This window comes from Drosophila pseudoobscura, chromosome 4, assembly GCF_009870125.1.
Source record: "Drosophila pseudoobscura strain MV-25-SWS-2005 chromosome 4, UCI_Dpse_MV25, whole genome shotgun sequence".
Lineage (NCBI taxonomy): Eukaryota > Metazoa > Arthropoda > Insecta > Diptera > Drosophilidae > Drosophila > Drosophila pseudoobscura.
This window is the reverse complement of record NC_046681.1, coordinates 24871154-24893953: the sequence shown is the minus strand read 5'-3', so window position 1 is coordinate 24893953 and position 22800 is coordinate 24871154. Positions and strand designations below refer to the sequence as shown.

Genomic DNA, 22800 nt, shown 5'->3' with positions numbered 1-22800 from the left:
CCTCTCATAGCTGGCCTCTGTGGCCCCCAGGCCATAACCATGTTTTCCTCGGAAAGTCGGGCCATGCCACGGCGTCCCCCGCTATCAGGCGGCGGGCATCAGGCAAAAGTTCGGCTCTCCAGCTGAAGACCAGACCCCATTCCGACTCGCAGTCTTCGCAAGCAGCATTCGTGTTTATCAAAATGAAATGAAATGAAGATCTGCATAATATTTCCTGTTTGGTTTGGCAAATAATGGTGGCAATGCCAGAAATTGAGACAGGGATTCTCTCAGTCCATATGCGGGTTTGTTATAGGGATGGTACCAAATAATCGGGATATCTTTGGTAGTATTTTATAGCATTTGTTGTTATTTAAAGTGCAGTAAAAGCAGCAAGTAATATACTTTTTATTGAAGAAGTTACAGAAATTCGCATTTGATTGGTTTATCGATATGAATCGATACAAAATCGATTCAATGGAAATGTTAAATCGAAACATAAATGTTTTAAAATTATGTATATTTTTGCAAGAAATAATTCTATCGGACTAATTTAATTTATTTGATCGGTTTTAATAAATTCACTTTATGGGATTTATGAACTATCAAAGAGGACCTCTATTCAATCTTAAACATGATTTATGATTATGTTGATGTTAAAACAAGGATACCATAATGATAAGGGATGTGCTATAGTCAGTTGATTGACCTGAGATTTCCAAACAGCCGGCTTCTTCGAAACCCATTCCTCTCCAGCTGTTTTCTCTAGAGTCTCGACCACATGATCATCGGTTATCCAGCTTCCGCATCGAATGCAAATTAGCCACAGCAGCAATATCTCTTCTATTTCTTCGATTCACTCAATGGCAACGTGTGGCAAATCATAAAACATTTCCACTCACAACAACCGCATTTGAATTTCAGTTTAGGTTCGGTTGTAGGCTCCCCATTGTTCCAATGGGTCCACCGTTCAGCCGTTCGGCTACAAAGAGCATTTCGTTGTCTAATCAAACCAAATCACATCGAATCGAGACTCAGCGATCGATCTTGTTCTACTTTTCGAGCTCAACCTTTTGTGTTTCTTATAGATATTTTTTCTTTTTGGGTTTTTTCAGTCGTAACGAATTTGTTGTTCCCGAACGCATACCTCGAGGCCATTGGCAGTGGTTAAAAAGCGATGTGCCATTGTGCCACAACAATTAACATTTCCAGATCGAGTGGGAGTTTGATATACTCCTCTCCATCTGGTATTTATTGATTTAGCATTGCTTTTAACAAACTTGTGGGCCAATTAAGAAGACGTCATTTGCCGGGGGATTAGCATTTAATGCGAATTTTAGCGATCGCGTAGGAGTCTAGTGGGGCATAACACAACATTCACACAAAATTCGGCTCGAGAGATCTCCCAGAGATATTTATGATGGTGCGCGATCGTTAACGTTATTCATGGATCGATGTATCTGGTACAGCTTCTGCTGGTGATGCTTCCTATTCGGTTTAATGATATCGAATTTCACTTTGGCCAGCTACTATTTTAAATGATTATATTCGAAATATCAACAGGGGGTTCGGAGCCGTATTTAAATACTGTGCGATTTCTATTGCAGTATTAACACAATTCTTGTAAGGAATGCTGCTTCAGTTTGTTAACAAACTCTACGGTATTTATTTTATTAAACCCGTATTTTATGAGTTTTCTAACATTTTGATACGCGGGAATTTTGTTGTGTATTTGATAGTCCCTGCTATTCTTCTATCTATGCTATCCTTCTAAAGCTCTATTTGTCTCTTTGGGTACTAATTGAAACCAAATTCCACACATTATCTCTGTGAAAAATGTGCACTCAAAATATAGGAAACACAAACCTATATTTCATCTTTAACATATTTTTCTTTTCTGCTTAAGATCCGCAATGGAACCGAGTGCTTTATTCATCTAATAATGAACACTATACTGAGAGAAAATTAAATCCTACTTTTGATCGAAATCCTTGAGACTTGCTCCTATGTTTATCATTCGGGAACTACCGCCCGGCGGATTTCGCGAATCTCGGGCCCGAGAATGCAAAAACAAAATCTCTGCTCGCTAATAAAAGCTGATTTTAGTTGTTGTCTGACTGCACCAAAATTTTCCCCAAAATCAAATCTCATAAAAAAATTGCGATATCTAAGATATACATATCTAGGAGTTTTACTCCACTTCCGGTATAGCACAGACTTAAGAGAATTTTACCATTGCACTTTTTTACATTTTAAAAATATTCATATTCTTCGTTTATTATGAAAAGGTCATAAATTGGTAAACAGGTGCAAAGACAAGGGATTTTTCTACACAAATTTCAATGTTTTTTTTGGAGACTTGCCTATGTGTTGGGTAATTGTAGACTCGAAATTTCTGAAGAGATCTCTTAAATCGAAAAAAAAGCTCCCTGGCAGCTGTCGGCGAATGTTCGCTTCTGCTTTTTGGCCCTTGACTGGCAGACAGTCTTTGAAAGTGATACCATGACACGCACAGATACACACACACACACAGACACAGGTCGACACAATCACACACATGAAACACGTAAAGTTATAGTTCGGTGGGGACGACGGACGACGGACGACGACGACGCGTCAAACACTCGAATGTGTCAGCCTTTAACACTTTTACAATTTGATTTGCGTTGTCTCTTTTCAAATGCGGCTGTCGTCTTCTCCTCTCCTCCGTCTTTGTGTTGTTGTTATTTTGGACATTCGCCTTGAAGGTTTCCTAAAAAAAACACCGCCAACGGACAGGCAGGCAGTCGGGAGAACCAAAAGAAGCAGTAAAATATGTAGATGCTCAAAGAAACCAAAGAACACTAAAAAAAAAGCATGAGCCCCATTCCGTTTTCCAGAGCTGTGTTGTGTGTGTGTGCTTCTTGGCATGCAAGACGACCGACCGACCACGAGACCCTTTTCGGGGGACGACGATGCCGCTATGTGGAGGTACATCCATATGTATGTGTGGAGGAGCCTCCTCGAGATTAAGATCGTCGCTGTCTTTATCATTGGGCATCTCTATCTTTGCCCCGGCGTGTTTGTGTGTCTGATTGTGTTTTAAGCTAGAGAGGTGCCCGTGACACGATTATCTGTGCTGATTATGTATCAGAAAATGGATATAGCCATACCATCATAGCCTCTACTGTACATATGTACATATATCCTCTGGAAGATGTGCATCAGTCTTGAGTCTTTCTTATCATACGAGCCTATGCCCCCCTCACGTATCTAGTCCATCTCTGGTTGCCGTGTACCTTTGCCGCTGACACTTGCACATATTTTCATTTTTTGTTCTGTTCCTGGCTCTGCGGCTGCTGTCTTGTCTGGTGTTGTCCCAGCTGAAATTGTAGACAATACATTTATCCGAAATGCGCCTCTTCACACTTTGGCATTCAGCAGAGATACTCGAGTCGAGCAAGATAGGGAGAGAGATTGAATTACATGCCAACGTGGCTGTTGACATATCATCAAGTGAGAGACCGACTGAGCATCCGTTGTACCATCCATCCCCATCTCCATCCCCATCCCCATACCATACCCATCCAACAAAATTGCCGTCTAAGCGCGCGGCTGCATCAATTTCAGCGCTTTTGGGTGACATTATTCAATTTAAGTGTTTTCTATAGAATCTTCCCCATAATGAGCATCATGACAGGAAATCTTCAATTGCTGGTTGTGTGCCGCCGCCTCTTTGGATCTGTGGATCTGTGGATCCATGGATCCGTCGTCTCAGCGGCCTTTGAAATCGAGAACTGTGCAAAACTTTGCCAACGTCATAGGCAATGGTCTATGGCCAGAGAGACAACTCATCTCTCCGATGGCCGCCTGGTGGCATCTAGGACCACCCAAAATGTCCGACTGCGTAAAAGATGAAAAAAAAAACCACACACACACACACACACATAAAGAGCTGAAAATTATGCGGCTGCCTTTTTCAATTACAAATCAAACGTCTGTCAAATGTTGGAAAATATTTGGAAAATACATGCGTACACATCTCTGATTATATAAATAATCATCATAAATGCATGACTGCGACTGTCAGAAAGAGCGGAGGGGGGTCTAGGAGCACGAGGCACGAGGCTCCAGCTTGTGGCATGGGTGGCCCTGGGTGGGCATCGAGTTGCACATTCGTCTGAAATCGGAAAACCAACAAAGTCCAGGCACAAAGCCACAAATAATCACAAAAGACGGTTTGCCGAATTGCATTCTTGATGTTCTGTATTTACGGTATTTGATGATTGATCGGAAGAACTAATACGGCAACGATGTGTGCCTCGATATAAAACTAGAATAATGTTGAAGGCAGAATATATCATTTACAAATTATAGTAGGTTAAATAGCAATAGAAATAGATTTACCCTAAACATTTTCAAATATTTTATAGGATGCATAAAGTACCTCTGGATAGAGGCATTGGAAATATAAAGACTTGTGTATAGCCTCTTAAAATCAACACTCTTTTGAGCCAAGACCGACTATTCCCAGTCGGACCGCCATGAAATCAGCATGGCATCCCAATCTTAGGTCTACTTGATCTGTCAATTTGTTCACAGTTCTAGAATGCACACAGTTCAACGGATAGATACAAAATTTCCTACAAAATATTGCCTGAAATACGTCTGTTGTAACGAATGTATGGATAATATTTTTGATCAATAGATTGATGGTAAATACAGACATGCTCATAAATGGAGAGTTTTATAAATGTTTATAGATCAAGAGTAATCGAAACAAAGATAGATAGGTCTATAGATATTGAATTCTAACCAAAGACTATACAAAGCTTAAAAGATAGAAGCATTCTTTCAAATTATGTATTTATCCATTAATGTATCATTCCTCTAGTGCCAGAAGAAGAAACAAATTGCTAAATATGCATTAAAAATATGTGGATCAATCAACAAACCACTCCAAAAGCTTCTTCATTAGGCCAATCTCTGCTCGTCTCCATGTCTTCCTTGAGAGGGGTATTGAGTTATTTGAGAAAACAAAAGTGCGATTAATGATGGAACGATCTATTTTCATGGGGGGTTCCTCCGACGACTCTGTAGACAGCCCAGCATCTCTGCTGTAGACAAATTGATGTGATTTCAGCAATTTGTGGCCATTCTTTCCAGGCGAGTGATCATTATGGTGCATTTATGCCAGCCCAAATTGAAGTGAGGATCTCCCAGCCCAACACCTGGGAGCCACACCACGAACACTCACCTCACAGTACCCCATTGACAGTGCTATTATACGATGAGTTTTCATTTCTCATTTGGGTTCGTTTTTTCTTATTTTTTTTTGTTTTTTGTTCTGGCGTGATCCGAAGAAAATTAAGGCTGCATTGTGGAACCGAAGCGATATGATTAAGCAGAAAATGCTGGAGAGGATGAAGATGAAGATGATGCTGGGCTGTGCGGCAAGGCCCAGCTGCAATCAGCGGGCCCAGCTTGTTGTAAACAAATTGAAGTGGCACTCATTCTCCTCCTTCTCGTTGGCCATTACGGATTGCACTCGGCTACGGTTTGGATGGTACCCCTAGGGACGGGGCGACACGGGACGTATGGATGGATGTACGTGCCTTCATTAGGCCATGCAGAGCGCGTAGGCCGAATGTGTAAACATATTCTGTGAGGGTCTGGGGGTCTTGGGGTCTGGGGTCTGGGGGCATTGATTTCCATTCCGAATGCGTCTCGTGTGCTATGCGTAATTTTAATTGATTTCATTTACGCATTTTTGACTAATGTTCACACGCCCCCGAGGAGTCTCCGCGCGGCAGCGGGGTGCAGCTCATTTAGCATAGACTCGGCGCGTTGATGGACAGAATCAGAATCTGAATCCAACCCCAAAACGGCTGCTGCTGCTGCTGCACTCTGGCCACATTCGGCCCGGCCAGGAATGTTATTTTTGGACCCCTGTCCCACTCGCGCATCCGCCGCGTCGCCCCGTCCCGACCCGCCAACCCACTCAATGCATAATTTCCTCAAAAAAGAAACCCAACAGAAATCCGTAAAATAATGTTCACTTTGATCTATTTTTGAGCAAAGACTGCAACTTTTTGCTGAATTTAGTTTAAGGCAAAAAAATATTAAACTTTTTAATTGCTAGAAAAGTGCAGGCACTCTGTCGGACGACCCAATTTCGGGAGTCTTTCCGCCTGGGCAATGGGGATACATTTTTGGGGTGTATAGATGGGTTTTTTCGGCGGATAGGATCATGACAGAAATGGAAATTTGATTATTTTGTGATGGGCATTAATTTAACATTCAAATACGTTTGAATTTTCATTTTTTTCAATAAATTTTAAGTCAGAAACTGAAGGCATAGGCTTATCGTATCTTTTGATACTTTATAGCGAAGGCTAATCGATAGACAGCAGACAGCTCTGCTATCGACCAAACTGTATTTTGATAACTGACAAAAAACACTTATAAATGTTTCTATAATCTTGTTCTACACTTACTGTGTTTAACCATAAATAAGTCCCGCAATATGTTTTCAAAAGAACTTTAAAAGATCGACTTGAAATATGTTTCCTGCATGTCGCGCGTCATACAGCAGCGCCTCATGGGAATTTTCATAAGAGAAACCACCATTCATTTAAATAAAATATGATATTAATACTAATCCCATAAACTCCTCTAAAATTGAGGAAATATCAAAGAGGACTGACTATCTACTTCTCTTATCTGATGTTCATTCAACATCTATCATTTCATAAACGTTTCCCCTTTTTTAAGTCTTTTGAAAGTTCCTCTTCGTTTGCATAAAATATATGCAATTCTCCCACACTCTGTTAATGGCCCAACTCTGCAATCAAAAACTCCACCGACGTCACTTTTGATTTCCCCAATAGATAGTCTTGGCTTTTGGGGGGTTTCCTTTTACCCAGTTCTGCCATCAATCTCCGTGTTGACATGCCCCAAACCCTGAGCAAAACCGTGTGACTTAGTCACAAAAAAAACAAAAAACAAAAAAAAACCTAACTTTAAACAAACCTCAGAGCTTGGTCGGGACCATCAATCAATCAGTCACTTAATATGAATATGAATATGAGCCCGAACCCGAACCCGAACCCACACACTCATTGTGCGGTTTTTATCTGGCGAGCACTCGCTTACCATTCATCATTATTCGTGTATTTTGTTATCTGTGGCAGCAATGTTGGCAATGTTTTTGTTTTGCGGCTGGCTACTGCTGCAACTGCACTCGAGATCGGACAGGGAATGGAACTCTGGGGCACTTGAAAGAAAACAACAAAAATCAGCTAAGCAAAGTTCAAACGAGACCCCCCTTGAATGTCGGGGCTACCCACCGACCACACCCAATTGATTCCCGCTCGCTGACTGAATGACCATCTGACTGGCGCGTCAGTGAATTCATTTGTAATGCAGCCGGCATTTGCTTTTATTTCCCCGTAATTGCGAATCTTTTGAAGCGATGCGAACGACGCTCTCGAACTATATCATCATCGTATGCATATTGATTGATTGCCGGGGCTATTTGCTAGGCAATTTGCACGTGCTCCAATTTGTGCCCAGGGGTTTGGTTGGTTGTTGTCGCCTTGCCGTGCTCTCTGCATATGAAATTAGTTACCCAGCACCTTTCCCCACACTGAAAGGAAAAACCCATCGAGTGGACATTACAAATTTGTAAAATATTAAATGAGATATCAAATATTTAATCCTGAAAAGATTGCAGTATTCTGGTCATTCAAATACATATGTACATACCTCGATAAGAAATGGTTGAGGCATCCTGCATATCCAATGCTCAAAAACAAAACACATGTCGTGTGCATGACAAGACACATTGCTGTTTGACTGGGACTGGGACAGACTGGGATCAAGGCTTGCACGAATGCAAAAACCAAACAAAATAAATGTCGTGTGCATTGCAAGATGCGAGATTCGACTCTTGCAGATTAATATTTTTGGACATTGGACCTAAGAAAAAGATATAGATTTTACTTATACTAGTGTGAAATATAAACAATCTGAATCTTCCTGCCGCTCAGTTCACTTTGCCCAAAGTTTTCTTTGCCTATCTCACGAGCATATTTCTCGTTTTGTTTTTCCCAGTGTACCGCTGCCTTAGCCTTTCCTATCAGTTGATTGTTGTTTTGCTGCACCCACCTGGGTTGTCACGTTTCTATTCTCTTTTGTTTTGTTCTCCGTTTGTGCTGTTTTGTGGTTTGTTTTGGTTTGGTTCTTGGAAAGACCCGTAACATTTTCCACCCACCATTCACAATCTTTGATAGATGGCTTGTGTAACTGCCAAGCGAAGCAAAGAGTGTCTGAGTGCGAAAAAAAAACACGAAATTATCAGCCCCAACAACGCTTCAGGGGAATTACGTAGCTCAGTCTGCGAATGGAGTCGGCAAGTGCCAAGGCACTCAATCAATTAGCGATAGTCAAACACTCTCCTGGGGCACATGTTTGGGTCTTTATCAATTTTGGATTTGCATAGTCAGTGCACTGGGAGCCTGTGCAGTCCAAAGGCCTTAAATACTCTGTCAATGTTGCGGGTGTTTCAAATATTCTTTGGGGTTTTATGCGAGTTGGTATCATAGATATAATTCAACATGTACACAAAATATGGACTTGATTTTGGGAACATTAATTGATAATTATTCCCTTTGGTCTTAAGAGAATTGGCATCCCAATAAATGAACGTTCTGTTCTTATATGGAGAGTCTTCCTCAGAGAGAACGGCCTTCAGAAACAGGTTTGAATCGGGATTCATGCCGATGACCGATGGTTCTGCTAGTGTCTCAATTTCAGGTGGTGGTACTTTTCCGGATCAGCAACACATACCATCTGCCTCATGTTTGAATTGACACATCACAATGTAGATATTTTTTGTGCAATCATCACTTTCGGATGAGCGGAATAATAGACTTGCGTCTATTAGATCAACTGAAAGTCGTTCATACACCTCGTAGCCTCTCGTAGCCCACCCCCATTCCATTGCAGTTTATTATCGGACTGGCACTCGCATAATTCATCGGACAGTATTTTGACAGATTTACGCTGAATTTTTGCTGGCGATTTTCGCTGCATGCCACCCAGCGAGAGCGCGCGTTTTCAATTGCCCGTTGAGTGACACACATTTCCCTGTGTTGTGTGTCTCTGCCACTCGAAATGAGACGCATCATAAATAATAAATAATGTTTTGATAATTCCGCTCAGGCCGAACCACTTTTTCGCTTATCAAATGATGTATGAAGTTTGTTCATTAATTTTGGCAAATTTATCTGGGAAATACTACGCTGTCTGCCTCTCTCTGCCTCCCAGACGTTGAATCGCCCCCTTCCGTTAAGACACAGAGTCTGAGCTGCTTCCGCTGACTGCCTTTCATGCTGCCAGACCATGAAAGTTTCCCAGTGGGAGCTCCGGGAGCCCCCAGCGTCAACGATTCGCACCTCAATGAAGTGGATGGCAAGTACCAGAGTCGCAGAGCCGCAGAGTCCTCGTCTAGGCAGCAACGTGGGCCGACGAGTCGTCAGCGTCATCCTCGAAAGTCTGGGTTGCGTGCAGACGACAGAACTAGACGTAATCTCGGCAGGCCTGTCAAACAGTATCTTAAAGATGCGCGTAGACGTCTTTAAGTCGGCCGGGGGATGGAGACAGGGACTGCCGGCGGCAGCAGCAGCAGGCAGACTGGTTTCCGAGGGAAGCGGCAAATTACAGCCTTTTGACCAAGTTTATGACACACGTTTAGCTGCCAGTCCGGGCATCCCACATGCAGTCAACTTGGCCCACGCTCATCCGCTCATCCGCAATACAGGAAGAATGGAGAAACCCCAACCCAACCGCCTCCCTATTGAACTTTCTGCAGCACTAATATCTCCACAGAGCCGGCCCTCTGCATTTCTATTTTCAATTAAGATCTCGTATTTCAGGCGCCCCACAATCCGACAATTGTTGTTGTTAAATTATTAATTGACATTTGCCTGGCGCCACAGAGGAGCAACTCAAGTGCGCCCAGTGCAACTGCCAGTGCCAGGGTAGTGCTCCCCATGTCTCACTCCCGCTCTATTTCTGTCCACTCTTTCTCTCTGCTTACAAATTAGTTACACAGTTTTTCAATTTACTATATTTCTGAATGGGTTTCTTTGGTTCTTCTTTGTAGGTGAATTCAGTGCGAATGTTTGGCCAGACGACGAAGCCATTGCAGCCGCATTGAATGCAATGGAAATGGGACCGGGACCGAGCTTGGAGGGATTCGAAGCCATCACACACGACAAAGAGAAAGTCATGGAGATTGGTAAGTGTCAAATCCACAAGTGGTTGACTTAAAGTGGATGGAAGTTATTAAATTATATGTATATGTATATATTTTTGTATAAGTTATACCGGAAATCGATTAAATTAAAATTAAATATTGCAAAAAGGAAAACATGATTAGTAACATAGACCAATAATAAAAATAGATCCAGTACTAGAATAAATAACATTTAGAATTGTTTTTCGAATTTTCCGCTAGACTCCGGAAATTCAACGTCCTCGATAGTATAGTGGTCAGTATCCCCGCCTGTCACGCGGGAGACCGGGGTTCAATTCCCCGTCGGGGAGAAATGTGAAAATCCTTTTTTCTTCTTTTTTTATATACCCGATATTCAAACGGTATTAGGAGTAGCGTTTCCGATCACAAAATTTACCTAAAATCTTGATTCGATAGCCAAGTCTGTCTCTCCCTCCGTCTGCACACTCCCAGAGATACTTCCAGCTGACGACAGTCATTACCCCGCAGAGACATAAACGTAAACACATCAAGAAACCTCTCCCCTAGCCATACAACTTTGGAGGGTGATTCTAGCCCTGTCTAAATATATTAAATACAAAATTAAATGCAAAACAAAACCCATAAGTCCAGCGACGGCTACTGTGGCCAGAGCCAAACAAAAACCCAAAACTATAATCTAACGACTTTCAAGTGTAGCATTTGGCGAGCGGCTTTCAACATCCTCGATAGTATAGTGGTCAGTATCCCCGCCTGTCACGCGGGAGACCGGGGTTCAATTCCCCGTCGGGGAGAGAAATACGAATTTCTTTTTTTTTGCTTTTCTTACTCGGTATTCAAACGTTATAGAAAGGAGTAGAGAAAGAAGCGTATTCGAGCCCTTAATGTAACACATATTCATATATTGATCAGCATCAATAGCTGATTAGTTTGTCTGTCTCAAAAATACATCTGAAGACACCCCCCTCAGGTACTTAAACCGTGTTAAACACAATTTGTAAACACACCAGGTATCCAGCCTTCGCCACTAAAACCTTAGAGGGCGATTCTAGGCTTGTTAAAATATATTAAATACAAAACCAAACAAAAACCACAGGTACTAATGAAGAACAGAATTACAAGTGAATTCTAACGATTTTCAAGTGTTGCATTTGGCAAGGTGCTTACAACATCCTCGATAGTATAGTGGTCAGTATCCCCGCCTGTCACGCGGGAGACCGGGGTTCAATTCCCCGTCGGGGAGAGATGTAAAAATTCTTTTTTTCTTCTAATTTGTTAAATTGTATGTTTTAGGCAAATTTTTCTTTTCGCTGGATTCTTACCTCACGCAGCATTTGTAATCTATGTCAAATACAAATAAGGCATTTTGGTATTAGTTTCACATAGTATCCCTATTGTAACAAGTCGAGCCATCTCTTAGAAAGTTAAGTATTCATTTAGAATAAGTATTCATTTGGAATTTGTTACTCCAACCAAAAATAAGTTTATTTTACCGATCGAAATTTCGTTGTTCGATTCGAAGATGTCCCACTTTTTTGATACCCCGATGTCTGTAGCAGTGCGCTTGCGTCCAATGAACAGCATGGAGTTGGAATGTAAAAGCAGCACTGCGGTGAAGCGAACACCGGACGGATTGCCCCATGTGTCGGTGGATTTCCATGAAAGCTTCGCTTTTAACTATGTTTTCGACCAAAGGGATACCCAGAAGGATCTTTTCGAGGCCTGTGTCCAGTCGAGGTTGAAGAGACTTTTTCAGGGATTCGACGTGACCATCTTGGCCTACGGCCAAAAGGGTTACGGCAAGACCTACACCATGGGCACGGACTTCAATGGTGTGATGGACGACAACGTGGGCTTGATTCCGCGAGCCGTGCACTACCTCTTCCAGTACATTTCAACTCTGAAGAAGTCGTACACTTTCCGTGTGAGCTGTTCGTTCGTGAAGATCTACCAGGAGGAGCTATTTGACCTCCTCTTGCCAAGAAATAATTTGAGCAGCCGCCTTGTGGGGCCCGGTCTGACAGAACTGGAGGTCAGCTCCGCCAAGGAGGTAACCGATCATCTGATGCGGGGCTTTGCCAAACGGGCAGTGGGCGAGAAGCCTTCCGAATCCCATTCCATATTGACATTAACATTGGTAGCCAGGAAGTTGGGTGGAGGAGGCCCTGGCTCTGAAACCACCACCAAGCTCAATTTTGTAGATCTGGCCGCTTCGGGATGCTGGATTTTTGGCAACGATGCTGACCGATCCAAGGAGGGTCTCGTGGCCCTTGGCAACGTGTTGAACACTTTGGCTTATGGGGAAATTGCGCCCGAATACATTCCCTACGGACAGTCGTTGCTGACGAGGCTGCTGCAGGACTCGTTGGGCGGCAGGTCCATTAGACTGCTTATTGCCTGCGTGAGTTCCGCCGACGCCAATGTATCCGAGACTATGAGAACTCTTCGCTTTGCGGATCGGACTCTGCCAGTCATGAAAAAGCCAGGGCTGCGATTGGATCAACAGCATGAGGATGAGGTCAGTAGGCTGAAGGATATCATTCAGCAGCTGAGCGGGGAGCTCTTGAGAGCAAAACAGGCGGTGGCTAAGCCGGATGATCGTCAGAGGTTAGAGGATCGGGCCAAGAACCTTGAGAAAAAAAACCTAAAGCTGCATCAGGAGCTGGAACAAATCCTAATCGATACAGCCGATGCGGATGTGCGGGGCGGCATTCTCGCGAAGCACATCGTCCAATCAAAGACGCACGTTCGTCGGATAATGACAATGCTGGGATTACAGCGACAGGGGGAACCCGGTCCCCAATCGCTTCAGGGTGAGGGCAACCAGCTGTTGCAGACGCTTGTGGAACTCAATCGCATAGTATCGGACACCACTGGGCAGTTAAGGGCAAGGGACAATCTATATCAACAGATGCACAGCCAGCAGTCGTGGCAACAGTTCAACAACGGCGGTGGAGACTTCGGATTAGAAGCAAATGCGGCAGGACCAGAAGATCACGTTTCGACACAACAACAAGGAAATGACGAATACTACTATGACAGCGCCTGATGAAATTTAAGAACTATTTATCTTGGGTCAGGGCATATTTGATATGGTATCTAAATTATGGTTATACATAATTACAGTTTAACGCTTATGCGTTTCTAGTTCTAGTTTCCAATATGTACTGAATGGTTTTGGCTCAATTGTACCTATCAGATTCAACGAAACCCAAACAATTAAAAAAAGAACATTAACAAAAAGCGAAGAAAAAAAAAGAATTTTTACATCTCTCCCCGACGGGGAATTGAACCCCGGTCTCCCGCGTGACAGGCGGGGATACTGACCACTATACTATCGAGGATGTTGTGAGCGCCTCGCCAAATGCTGCACCTGAGAATCGTTAGAATATAATTATGTTCTCCGTTTGGTTCTGGCCACAGTCGCGGGCCAATACTCGTACATATGTACGTTGTAGTTTCTAATTTGTACTGAATGGTTTTAGTTCCATTTTTAGTATAAAATTTAACAAAAAAATTGTCTTTATAGTGGACACGAAGCTTGTGAGACCCAAAAAGATAGAAAATTACATAATTGAACACAAAAAAAAGAACTTTTACATCTCTCCCCGACGGGGAATTGAACCCCGGTCTCCCGCGTGACAGGCGGGGATACTGACCACTATACTATCGAGGATGTTGAAAGCACCTTGCCAAATGCTACACTTGAAAATGGTTAGAATATACTCTTAGTTCTCTTTATCGTGTGGTTCTAGGCAGAGTAGCGGGACCTTCGGTTTTGGTTTTGCGTTTAATTTCGTATTTAATATATTTAGACAGGGCTCGAATCACCCTCAAAAGGTGTTAATGCCGGAGGGGGAGGATTCTTGACAAATTATTTTTGACGCGTTTTAAGTCGCTTCGGGGCTGAGGACTGCCTGTATATGTGTGTATCTATGGGAGTGTGCAGGCATTTATGAGAGAGAGTGGGTAGATTTATGCGCAGCGCTGCGTGTAATTATAATTTATCGTTGTTGAAATTCCATAAAACTTTAACACCTCTCACCTTGGGACCGCGAAGTGCAGCAGAGAGGAGAACAGAGAAGAACAGAAACCGAAACGAACCCGGGAAGGAAACAAAATGAGCAAAGATGGTGGAAGAAGAGGGCCTGTTGCATGCTTAATTGCACTTCACTTTGATGAACAGTCATGGAATGGGGGGGCACCACTCGAGAGTGTTAATGATGCAACAGACTCAAAGAGACAGAGTTGCATTTACACCTTGGCAAGCTGCACCAAGAGATTTGGTCTCGTTTTCGAGTCGATTGTTTTTCTGTATCTCTAAGATCCAAGGCATTGCCAAAGTGTGCAAGAATGGAACAAATTCCAAGCATTTTTCCACATGTTGCCGACAGCATGAAATGTCTTTCGGTTTATTTATACACACAATGAAAACTGTCGCCCACGTTGACACAAATTTCTTGTACTCTACGAAAATTTCCATGCTGCAGATACTCAGATACACACACGCAGAGGCTCTGTTGTATCGGTGAGATGCCTGGACAGTAGTGCTGCTGCTACCAACAAAAAAAGACTTAAGAGAACAATCTGCTTTCTGTCTGCTTTGTTTTTGGGTCTCGGACTTTTGCTGTTGACTTTGATTTAAGGCCCAGCCACACTCCAAGTGACATCTACTCGAACCTTTTCTGTTCCAGTGAGGGACCTTGTCTTTTGTCTTCTCTTTTCGTTGATTTGGGAGCCTGTTGCGCACATCTGTTGGCCATGTTGAGAATGCGAGTGACCTGCAGCAGAGCAACACAGAAGGTTCGTCCCTGTATCTGTATCTATATCTAATGTGAGTTCTAACAATAAACCCAAAGATACAGATTCGTTACAGATACAAACGATCCATTGGGCCCGCCACTCTGTCTGGCTGGGCCTGTTCTGTATATGTTTATTGTGTGGATTGTGGATAGGAAAGAGTTCCCCCTGCCTGTGCCGCCCGCTTTTCACACGAAATACTCGAAAAATCCAGCATGGAATACATGGTTCTATTGTACATATATTGTATACAACAGAATAATGGGTATTTGCTCGATTCATTGCTGGAAATTCCACCCCCGCCTCCTGCTCCTCCCCCGCCTCCTGCTCCTCCCCCACCTCCCAGCACAGACAGTTCTTCAAACTCAAACAAATTTCAAAGCACAGTGCAGTGCTAATGGAACAGGTAAATTGGAGTCGAGTCGGGAGTCTCGGTTAGGGGCTTTTTAGCACAGGTGCTAATTGGGCAATGCAGCAAATCCTCACGTTTATCTTTGGGTTTCCTCCATTACGCGTATTAGCACGAAGATCATCGTATGGAAATTTCGCGCTAGAAAGAGTTTCAGAATTTTTGCCTCTAATCAAATGCGTTCCACACAAGTCATGGACTCTGCGCATTCCACTTCACTCCACGTTGCATGCACCACTCCACTCCACTGCTGCAATACTTTGTTGGGTGAAAGACAAGTGAACAAATCCAATAAGATATAAGACGCATTGGGTACCCAGCGAAAGGATAGAATAGAAGATTGGGTTAAGAATAACATTTTAGGAACTATGTATATGACTTTTGGAATAGACTTTCTGTAGGTCGCTTAGTTATAAAAAGCATATTTTTTAAAGAATTTTGTATTCCTTAATTTTGTTATATGAAGGTCCCAAAGGTGTCTGGATTTTTGTTGGGTCTAAGATTATGTTTGTTCTCTAATAATTTTCGAAGGATAGATTATCCGTGATTATATGTGCTTTCTATTATTTTTGAGACAAAGCAAAGTTTTGCAAGTTGAAATTTTTTTTTTTTTTATCACCTTCAGTTGATAATGTTTTTTGATCAGATATTCGTTGTGCATAAAGATCCAATTTATTGGAAAACCTTGAGTTTGGATCAAATGTTCACAGCTTATCAGGGTTTCGAAGAATCATCGGGAGACTCTTAACTTATCGCTGAAAAATTATACCGATTCATGATTTCATCGAAAAGAAGCAATAAAACAAAGTTCTTTTTGTACATTTTGCACCTGCGAACTAATGGTTAATTTAAGAAATTATAAACATAAATCTGCAGAATGATTCTTGAATAGGTATACGAAATTTATTGCTGCCGCTGATTCCGATTAACCAATCGGGTCTGCAACATCTTGGTTCTACCAAAAATTTCCCCCTTCGGCTGAGATCTGATCAAGGGTATCGATAGAACCAACTTGATTTTCTGGTTCCCCCAAAACAGTGGCCCTCTGCTCGGCTGCAGTTTTCTGGTCTTTTGGTCTCTGGTGCAACACACAGTGCCGCGTCTGGCTGTGCGCCGCATGACTCCTACACTTGAGAAATCACACCTCGGGGGCAATGGCAGGGGCAGAGCAGCAGAAGAAGTGGCTGCCACAACAGCAACTACAAAATCTGGGCAGCCTAAGAGCTGAATGGAATGGGAGCTAAAAGGGCATCATCTATAGATTGGACTAGACAAAACCAGAGCAAAGCAGACCCAGACCGAGGCGGAGACGGAGGCGAAGGCGAAGGAGCAAAATGAATTATGGCCGCGGGCGTGATAATAAACGGGAGATCAGACCCCGGGTCTGGGGTTGGGCATGGGGCTTCGACTGCAGGAGGTTGAGGTTGAAGTTCGGGAGCCATTCTCTTGAGGGTTATCGCGCTGGCCATAAACCAAGGAAAAGAACTAGGAAAAACTCTTGGCTCATTCTATTTGAAAGTTAAAACAACCAATATGACATCTGTGCAGTCTTTTAACGGGAAATGGCTTTAAAAGATATATGTAAATATCATTTAATACTTAAGGAGTACAATTGCGACCTGCGGATGGATATTAAGATCATATTAAGCTTTTATATTCTTTGAAGTGCGGATCAGAGATATTACTGATGCGTTTTTAATGCCGAAAGTGCTCAGCGAGGCTGAAGGTCTAGGACTACCTGGTGGCTAGAAAGGAAGAAGTGCTAAGCGCTTCTGACACCAGGTACCCGGCTGCGAGGCGAGACCACAAGGAGAAGCCTATCGTAGACCATAATTAGCCGCGACTACTGTGCGGCTAATGAAGGCGGAGAGGCTGGACATGGAAGAGGGAACCGCAGCCTAAATGATATCTTCAAGAACGAGTAAGAGTATCTCATGGATACGCTCGTGAGAGCAACAGCAAAAGGAGTCAAACTATTAGTTGGCAATGGTGTTGCTGCTAATCACTGGCTTGCGTTGCCTCGAATCGCTAACAAATTCGACCAAAACTGTTATTATTGTTGCATGCCCCCATATGCAAAAGGGCCCTGCAATTATGCACCGAACCAGCCTCCAACAGTCCCCCGCCGTACTGCCTCTTCCTGGGGCACGTCCACATCTCCCCCATGCTGCCGTATCTAGATATGTCAGTTATAATAAGCAGCAGCGAAATACGAGCGCACAGACAACGGCCACGACGACGACGACGACGACGATGCTAACCAAAGATCAAGATACACACGCTCGCGAACACAGACACAGATGCATCCATACAGACATAGATACACCCATACTAAGGGGAGGCATAAAAAAACTTGAAATTCAACCAGAACGCTCTCTCTTGCTTTCGTTGTTGTCTCTCTCGGCTCTTGTCGGTTTTCCTCTATCGGCTGTTGCTGAGCAATGTTGCGAAGTCAGTGCAACTTGTGCCGCATCAAAATGTTGCCTTTACACCGTTTACAGGGCGTGCTAGTAGGAAAACCAGGTAGCCAGATAGCCTAGCAACATTTCAGATGCTGCTGGCCGCCACCTCGTTGTACCAACACACCCTGCCACCGGCTCTCAGCAACATGTACCCCGTCGTAAATATACCCATATATATTCTTGTTGAGGAAAATACGCGTTGAATCTTTTTTTGAATCTTCGAAGTTGCGGCCGCGTCGCTCCGTGTTCGAAATTTGCGTGTGTTGGGTAGGAAATTCGTGAGATCTTTGTGATAATATCACATTCAAAATATCGAAAATATATTATCAAACAAAAAAATATATGGTATATTTTTTTACCTGTTGCACATTCAGTGTTCTGATATGTGGTACGCGATTCGTGGCGTTTGTTTCTGGTGTTTACACTGGAGGGTGTATAATTAATACACACATGTTTACGGATAATATTATTAACTAAAAAATAAAAGGAAAAACGTGTTTCAATCAAGTCTGTTTCAACAACAAATGATCAACAAAAGAACAGAAGAATATATCTATGTGGATATCTATTAAAAAATGATAAATAGTGTTTATGTTGTGCTAGTGCTGATCGATTAAAACCAAAAATAGTGCAAAACCATCTTTGAGATCCAGCGAAATAAGAGAGGGGAACGAAAAGGGATTGAGGATTGAATTTCACCTGATTTGTATTGCCACCTTTCGTATATAATTATAATCAACGTGATCACGCGCTCACACCATCCGCACACACACACAGACGCACACACCCACACGCACACACACACAAGATGATACAACAACAACAACAACAACAACGTTTCCAACACCAGATGCAGCAACAACAACGTTAGCAACACTCCAGCCCCAACTCCAAGTCCAACAAAAGCTTCTTGCATCCGTCTCGCCCGTCCTCCAAGGATCAAGTTTGGCAAAACCCATAATTCTGCGTCGGCTCCATGGTGTCGCCGGCTTGACCGACGCCGTCGCCATAGCCCTCCGGGCCCCCTCTGCTGGCTGCTCCTGGTCCCCCCCAACGGGGCGCTATAAACAAAACCCAAAAGAAGAGAGCATACGAATCCAGTTCTTCAGCGCACACAGATACCTCGTAGAGACAGCGAAAGAGAGATAGAGAGAGGGAGATCGTATTCCCCCCCTTGCCGCCCCCTTCTAGAGATCCACGATCTCGTGTGCTTTTGTTTTGCTTTTGTTGCTTCGGCTGCTTCGCGTTTATTGTTTTGTTGCACAGCCCCAGAAGAGCGGAGAGTAGAGAGTGGAGAGTGGAGAAGAGAGTGTGGAAGGAAGACTCTGTGAAAGGAGAGGAGGAGAAGGAAGAACACAACACCAACAAAGTTGCATTGCAGCCGCTGCCACAGCCGCTGCCCCGCGCACCGTATAACAATCATCAGACATGGCGCCGAAATCCAGAAAGAAGAAGGCTCATGGTAAATATTAATATAACATTTCTTTGCTTTTTATACTCTCTCAAAACGAATGCCGGAGTCGTCGGAGTACGATACAATTGGTGGCATTCGTGCAACTTGAGCAATCTACAAATCTCCCATGATCTCTGCCAGAACGATGGGGTATATATGGATTCTATAGGAGAGAACTGAAAGAATGTAACTTGGGGAAAACAGTTGTCCTTAAATGTATGATACTATAACAAAACAAAAAACTGTCATCTATAATACTCTCTAAGAATGTCCTCGAAATATCCGTTGCACCGTCTAGATATTCCTGGAATAGATAGAAATCATTTTCTATACTTTTCTTATCCGTTTTGAAGATCTACGTCGATTTATTCTATTGATTTCTTACCTTTGATTAGTGTATACCCTGTTCGTATTGGTTCTTATTTGTTTAGCCCGATTTGAGTTTCCCTGGGGAATGGCTGGCTCTTGTTCTTGGCCATTTATAGTTTTATTTGCGATTCTCTAAGAGATTTTCCCCCCAAAGCTTTCACTGGCTGTGGTGCCACAGAGAGGAAGACTGCCCTGCCTGGTCTTGGGCCGCTTATCGTGGCGCTGATCGGCCATGGCGGACAAGTTGGTGCCATTATCATTGTACCATGATCATTGTCGTCTCATAAGTATGCAGCGCTCATATTACAAATCTTTGAGCATATCCTGTTGGCCGCCGAGGCACTCACTGCTTGTGTTTTCAATTGAAATTCGTTTGGTTTTTCGTTATGTTTCTAATTGCGTTTCGTTGTTCAGTTCGGCTCGGTTCGGTTCGGTTTCGGGATCTTATTCTATGCCAAGTGTGGCTGGGACTGAGCCCTGACCATCCCATCGCCAGGAGATCCCACCGGCTTAAAATATGCGACGTCTCCGCCTGTCGTTGTCTCCTTTTTCCTCGGCTGAGTTTGCCCATGTTTTTCTTAATTTTTTATGACCCTCAAGCAGGTAGAATCCGGGAAAAGATTGAAGAAACGAAAGAGACAGATCGAGAGGCAAGGGAGATACAATGGGGCCCGAAATACAAAAAAAAAAGGAAAAGAACGAACAAAAAAGATCAGCTGTCAATTTTATGGGTGCCACAGTTCTTGTTCTCTCTTTCTCCACCTCCACCTCCAGCTCTTCCTCTCTCCCTCTCTCTCTGGGGTGTTGCATGCCCATATTTTATGCCTTTTTTTGTGTGTGTGCCCAACATTGTTGTCATTTCATTTCATTTCATTTGCTTAGATTATTTTGATATGCATCTGAGCATTTGATTTGATTTTGGGACCTGGGATGGGCCCACGAACCGAATTTTATGACTGCGCGTGGGGATGGATTAGGGAATACACAAACAGATAATCCCCCTTCATTCCTTAGATCTTTTAATAACATCGGAAAAGATGTTATTTAAATAAGAATTGTATGCAACAAGCAACCTGATTTCACTATATCCCGTCACACAACGTTTACGTGTGACTGTCAACTACGTCAGACTACGTTTACGTGTGACTGTCAACTACGTCAAGCGGCAGAAATGGTATAAATTCGTTTCTAATTTGGTCAGAATTATTATAAGACATACTCGTAATACCAAAACCTCTAGTTATATACCATATCTTCCCATTATTTGATTGGAATGAGGTCATTCCCTTATGATACATATTTTTTATCAGGGCAAACACGTCATACAATAAATATTTAAATGCGAAAGATGCCTAGTAAAACGTTATCATAAATTTATATTGCTTCAAAATACCATTTCAATTGATAATAATCTCGGATGAAAACGACTTTAAATCGTACTATATTTTTTCTTAATCTTTAGAAGTGTTTCTTTCCTTTGAAACTAACAGAAAATTGAATCAGTTTTCTATGGATTTGTAAAGACTACATTTTCAGAGTTATTATAATTAAATTTTCTATATTTCATTCCTTTTGATCTGCATTTCATTGGTTTGAAAACGCCTTGAAGTCGCTTTGGCTTCCCGTCCAGGTGCAGGGCTGAGCAGAGAGCTGTCTGATTATATGATTTCCTTTGTGCAGTCACAGTCACAGTCGCAATCGCATTCCCAGTACCCAATCCTCAGTCCTCAGTTCTCAGTCTCTCTTAATAATAAATTGGCCACGGGGGGTGTCGTCGTTCCCTGCCCCGTGGCCCGTGGCCCTGCCCCGTTTTTAGTCAGGCGGTCGGTTGCGCCCATGACAAATCGCAACAAATGCCAAACAACAGACAAGATAAAACCCTCGAAAGCGCAACAAATACGAAAAACACCTTTTGATGTGGGCATTGTGCGCAAAGACAAAAGATATCAGGCATAGCACACAATTGCAGGCAAATCTGACAGAGTTTTCCTCGAAAATGCCTCGGCAAGAAAGTCACTTTTTGATTGAAACTTTAAGCTGTCCAGGACCGAAGAGAGCTCATAAGAGGCCCTGATATAGGGCGACATATGCTTGAATGAATGTAGTTCCACTTCTCTCATCACAAGTGCTGGACAGACGTCGATTCTACGTGACTGTGTTGTGCTGTGCTGTACGGGTATGGTATTAATGATCGAATGGAAGCACTCGAAATGTTGTTTCGGAGAATCACCTTCACAAAACAAAACTCCATGCTTTCTAAACTGATATGGAATTTGACGATAACAGCCCTGTGATAGTGTGCAGGCGTATGCGCGTGCGTGTGTGTGTGTGTGTTTATGGCAGGCGCTAAATAGTACCAATTCCCAGGTATATGACCGACCGACTGGCCGCTATTTAAGTTATAGGTTTGGTTGGGAACTACGCCCTAATCTTATCAATTTTGTCGTCTGCCGCCGCTGCCGTCGCCGCCGCCGCCTGTTCACGTAAACAAACAAAATAAAAATATATATACTTATAATAATAGTAAACGGAAAGGGAAACAAAAACAAGTCACAATGATCTAAGCGTTATTTCGACTATGGTGATACCTGGTAATCAGATCATATTCCAATTTAATTGAGATTCAAGACCTGATAGGAATATGCTAAAGAATGATTCTTTTGGGCAGCATTTGCTCCATTGCAAAGGTGCAAATCAAACGCGTAGAATGTTGCTGTACCGTGTATAATAATATGAGATATAACATACAAAAACCCGCCTAATTTTACGACCAAACGTGTGCCTGCGTACACATTTTCGAATGCATTTTAGTGGCATTTTTAGCCGCCTCAGCGCATAACTTACAGATCTCTCGGAGAGAGAAAGAGAGAGGCATGCCCCAGAAAAACAACAGTAACTATACCCTTGTCGAACACATCTAAAACATATATATTATATTTCAAACTGACGTTTGTGCTGACCATTGACCGAATAGTTTGTGGCTTGCACTTTTCACACGCGCAAAATTTCCTCAGTGAAATTTCATTTATTTTTACTTTAATTTAAATGCCAACCTGTCGATTTATTTCTT

The 22800-nt window shown here is 42.9% G+C and overlaps 1 protein-coding gene and 5 non-coding genes across 9 annotated transcripts in view; 4 read left to right on the top strand and 2 right to left on the bottom strand.

Moving 5' to 3' along the window:
* tkv (serine/threonine receptor kinase thickveins) overlaps positions 1-22800 on the top strand; it is a 67040-nt gene that overhangs the window by 26011 nt on the left and 18229 nt on the right. For 3 of the 4 annotated variants that reach the window (XM_033380089.1, XM_033380090.1, XM_001356777.4), the window contains exon 2: positions 10127-10261. In XM_033380089.1, coding sequence (XP_033235980.1) covers positions 10127-10261 — 135 coding nt within the window. Of the gene's footprint in view, positions 1-10126; positions 10262-18075; positions 19371-22800 lie in introns of those variants that run through there. The other variant, XM_015180735.2, reaches the window with a different exon arrangement.
* Positions 10498-10569, top strand: TRNAD-GUC (transfer RNA aspartic acid (anticodon GUC)). The gene has a single exon. It is a non-coding gene; the product is annotated as a tRNA-Asp (tRNA).
* TRNAD-GUC (transfer RNA aspartic acid (anticodon GUC)) lies at positions 10960-11031 on the top strand. Its single transcript has one exon. It is a non-coding gene; the product is annotated as a tRNA-Asp (tRNA).
* TRNAD-GUC (transfer RNA aspartic acid (anticodon GUC)) lies at positions 11409-11480 on the top strand. Its single transcript has one exon. It is a non-coding gene; the product is annotated as a tRNA-Asp (tRNA).
* Positions 13510-13581, bottom strand: TRNAD-GUC (transfer RNA aspartic acid (anticodon GUC)). The gene has a single exon. It is a non-coding gene; the product is annotated as a tRNA-Asp (tRNA).
* Positions 13842-13913, bottom strand: TRNAD-GUC (transfer RNA aspartic acid (anticodon GUC)). Its single transcript has one exon. It is a non-coding gene; the product is annotated as a tRNA-Asp (tRNA).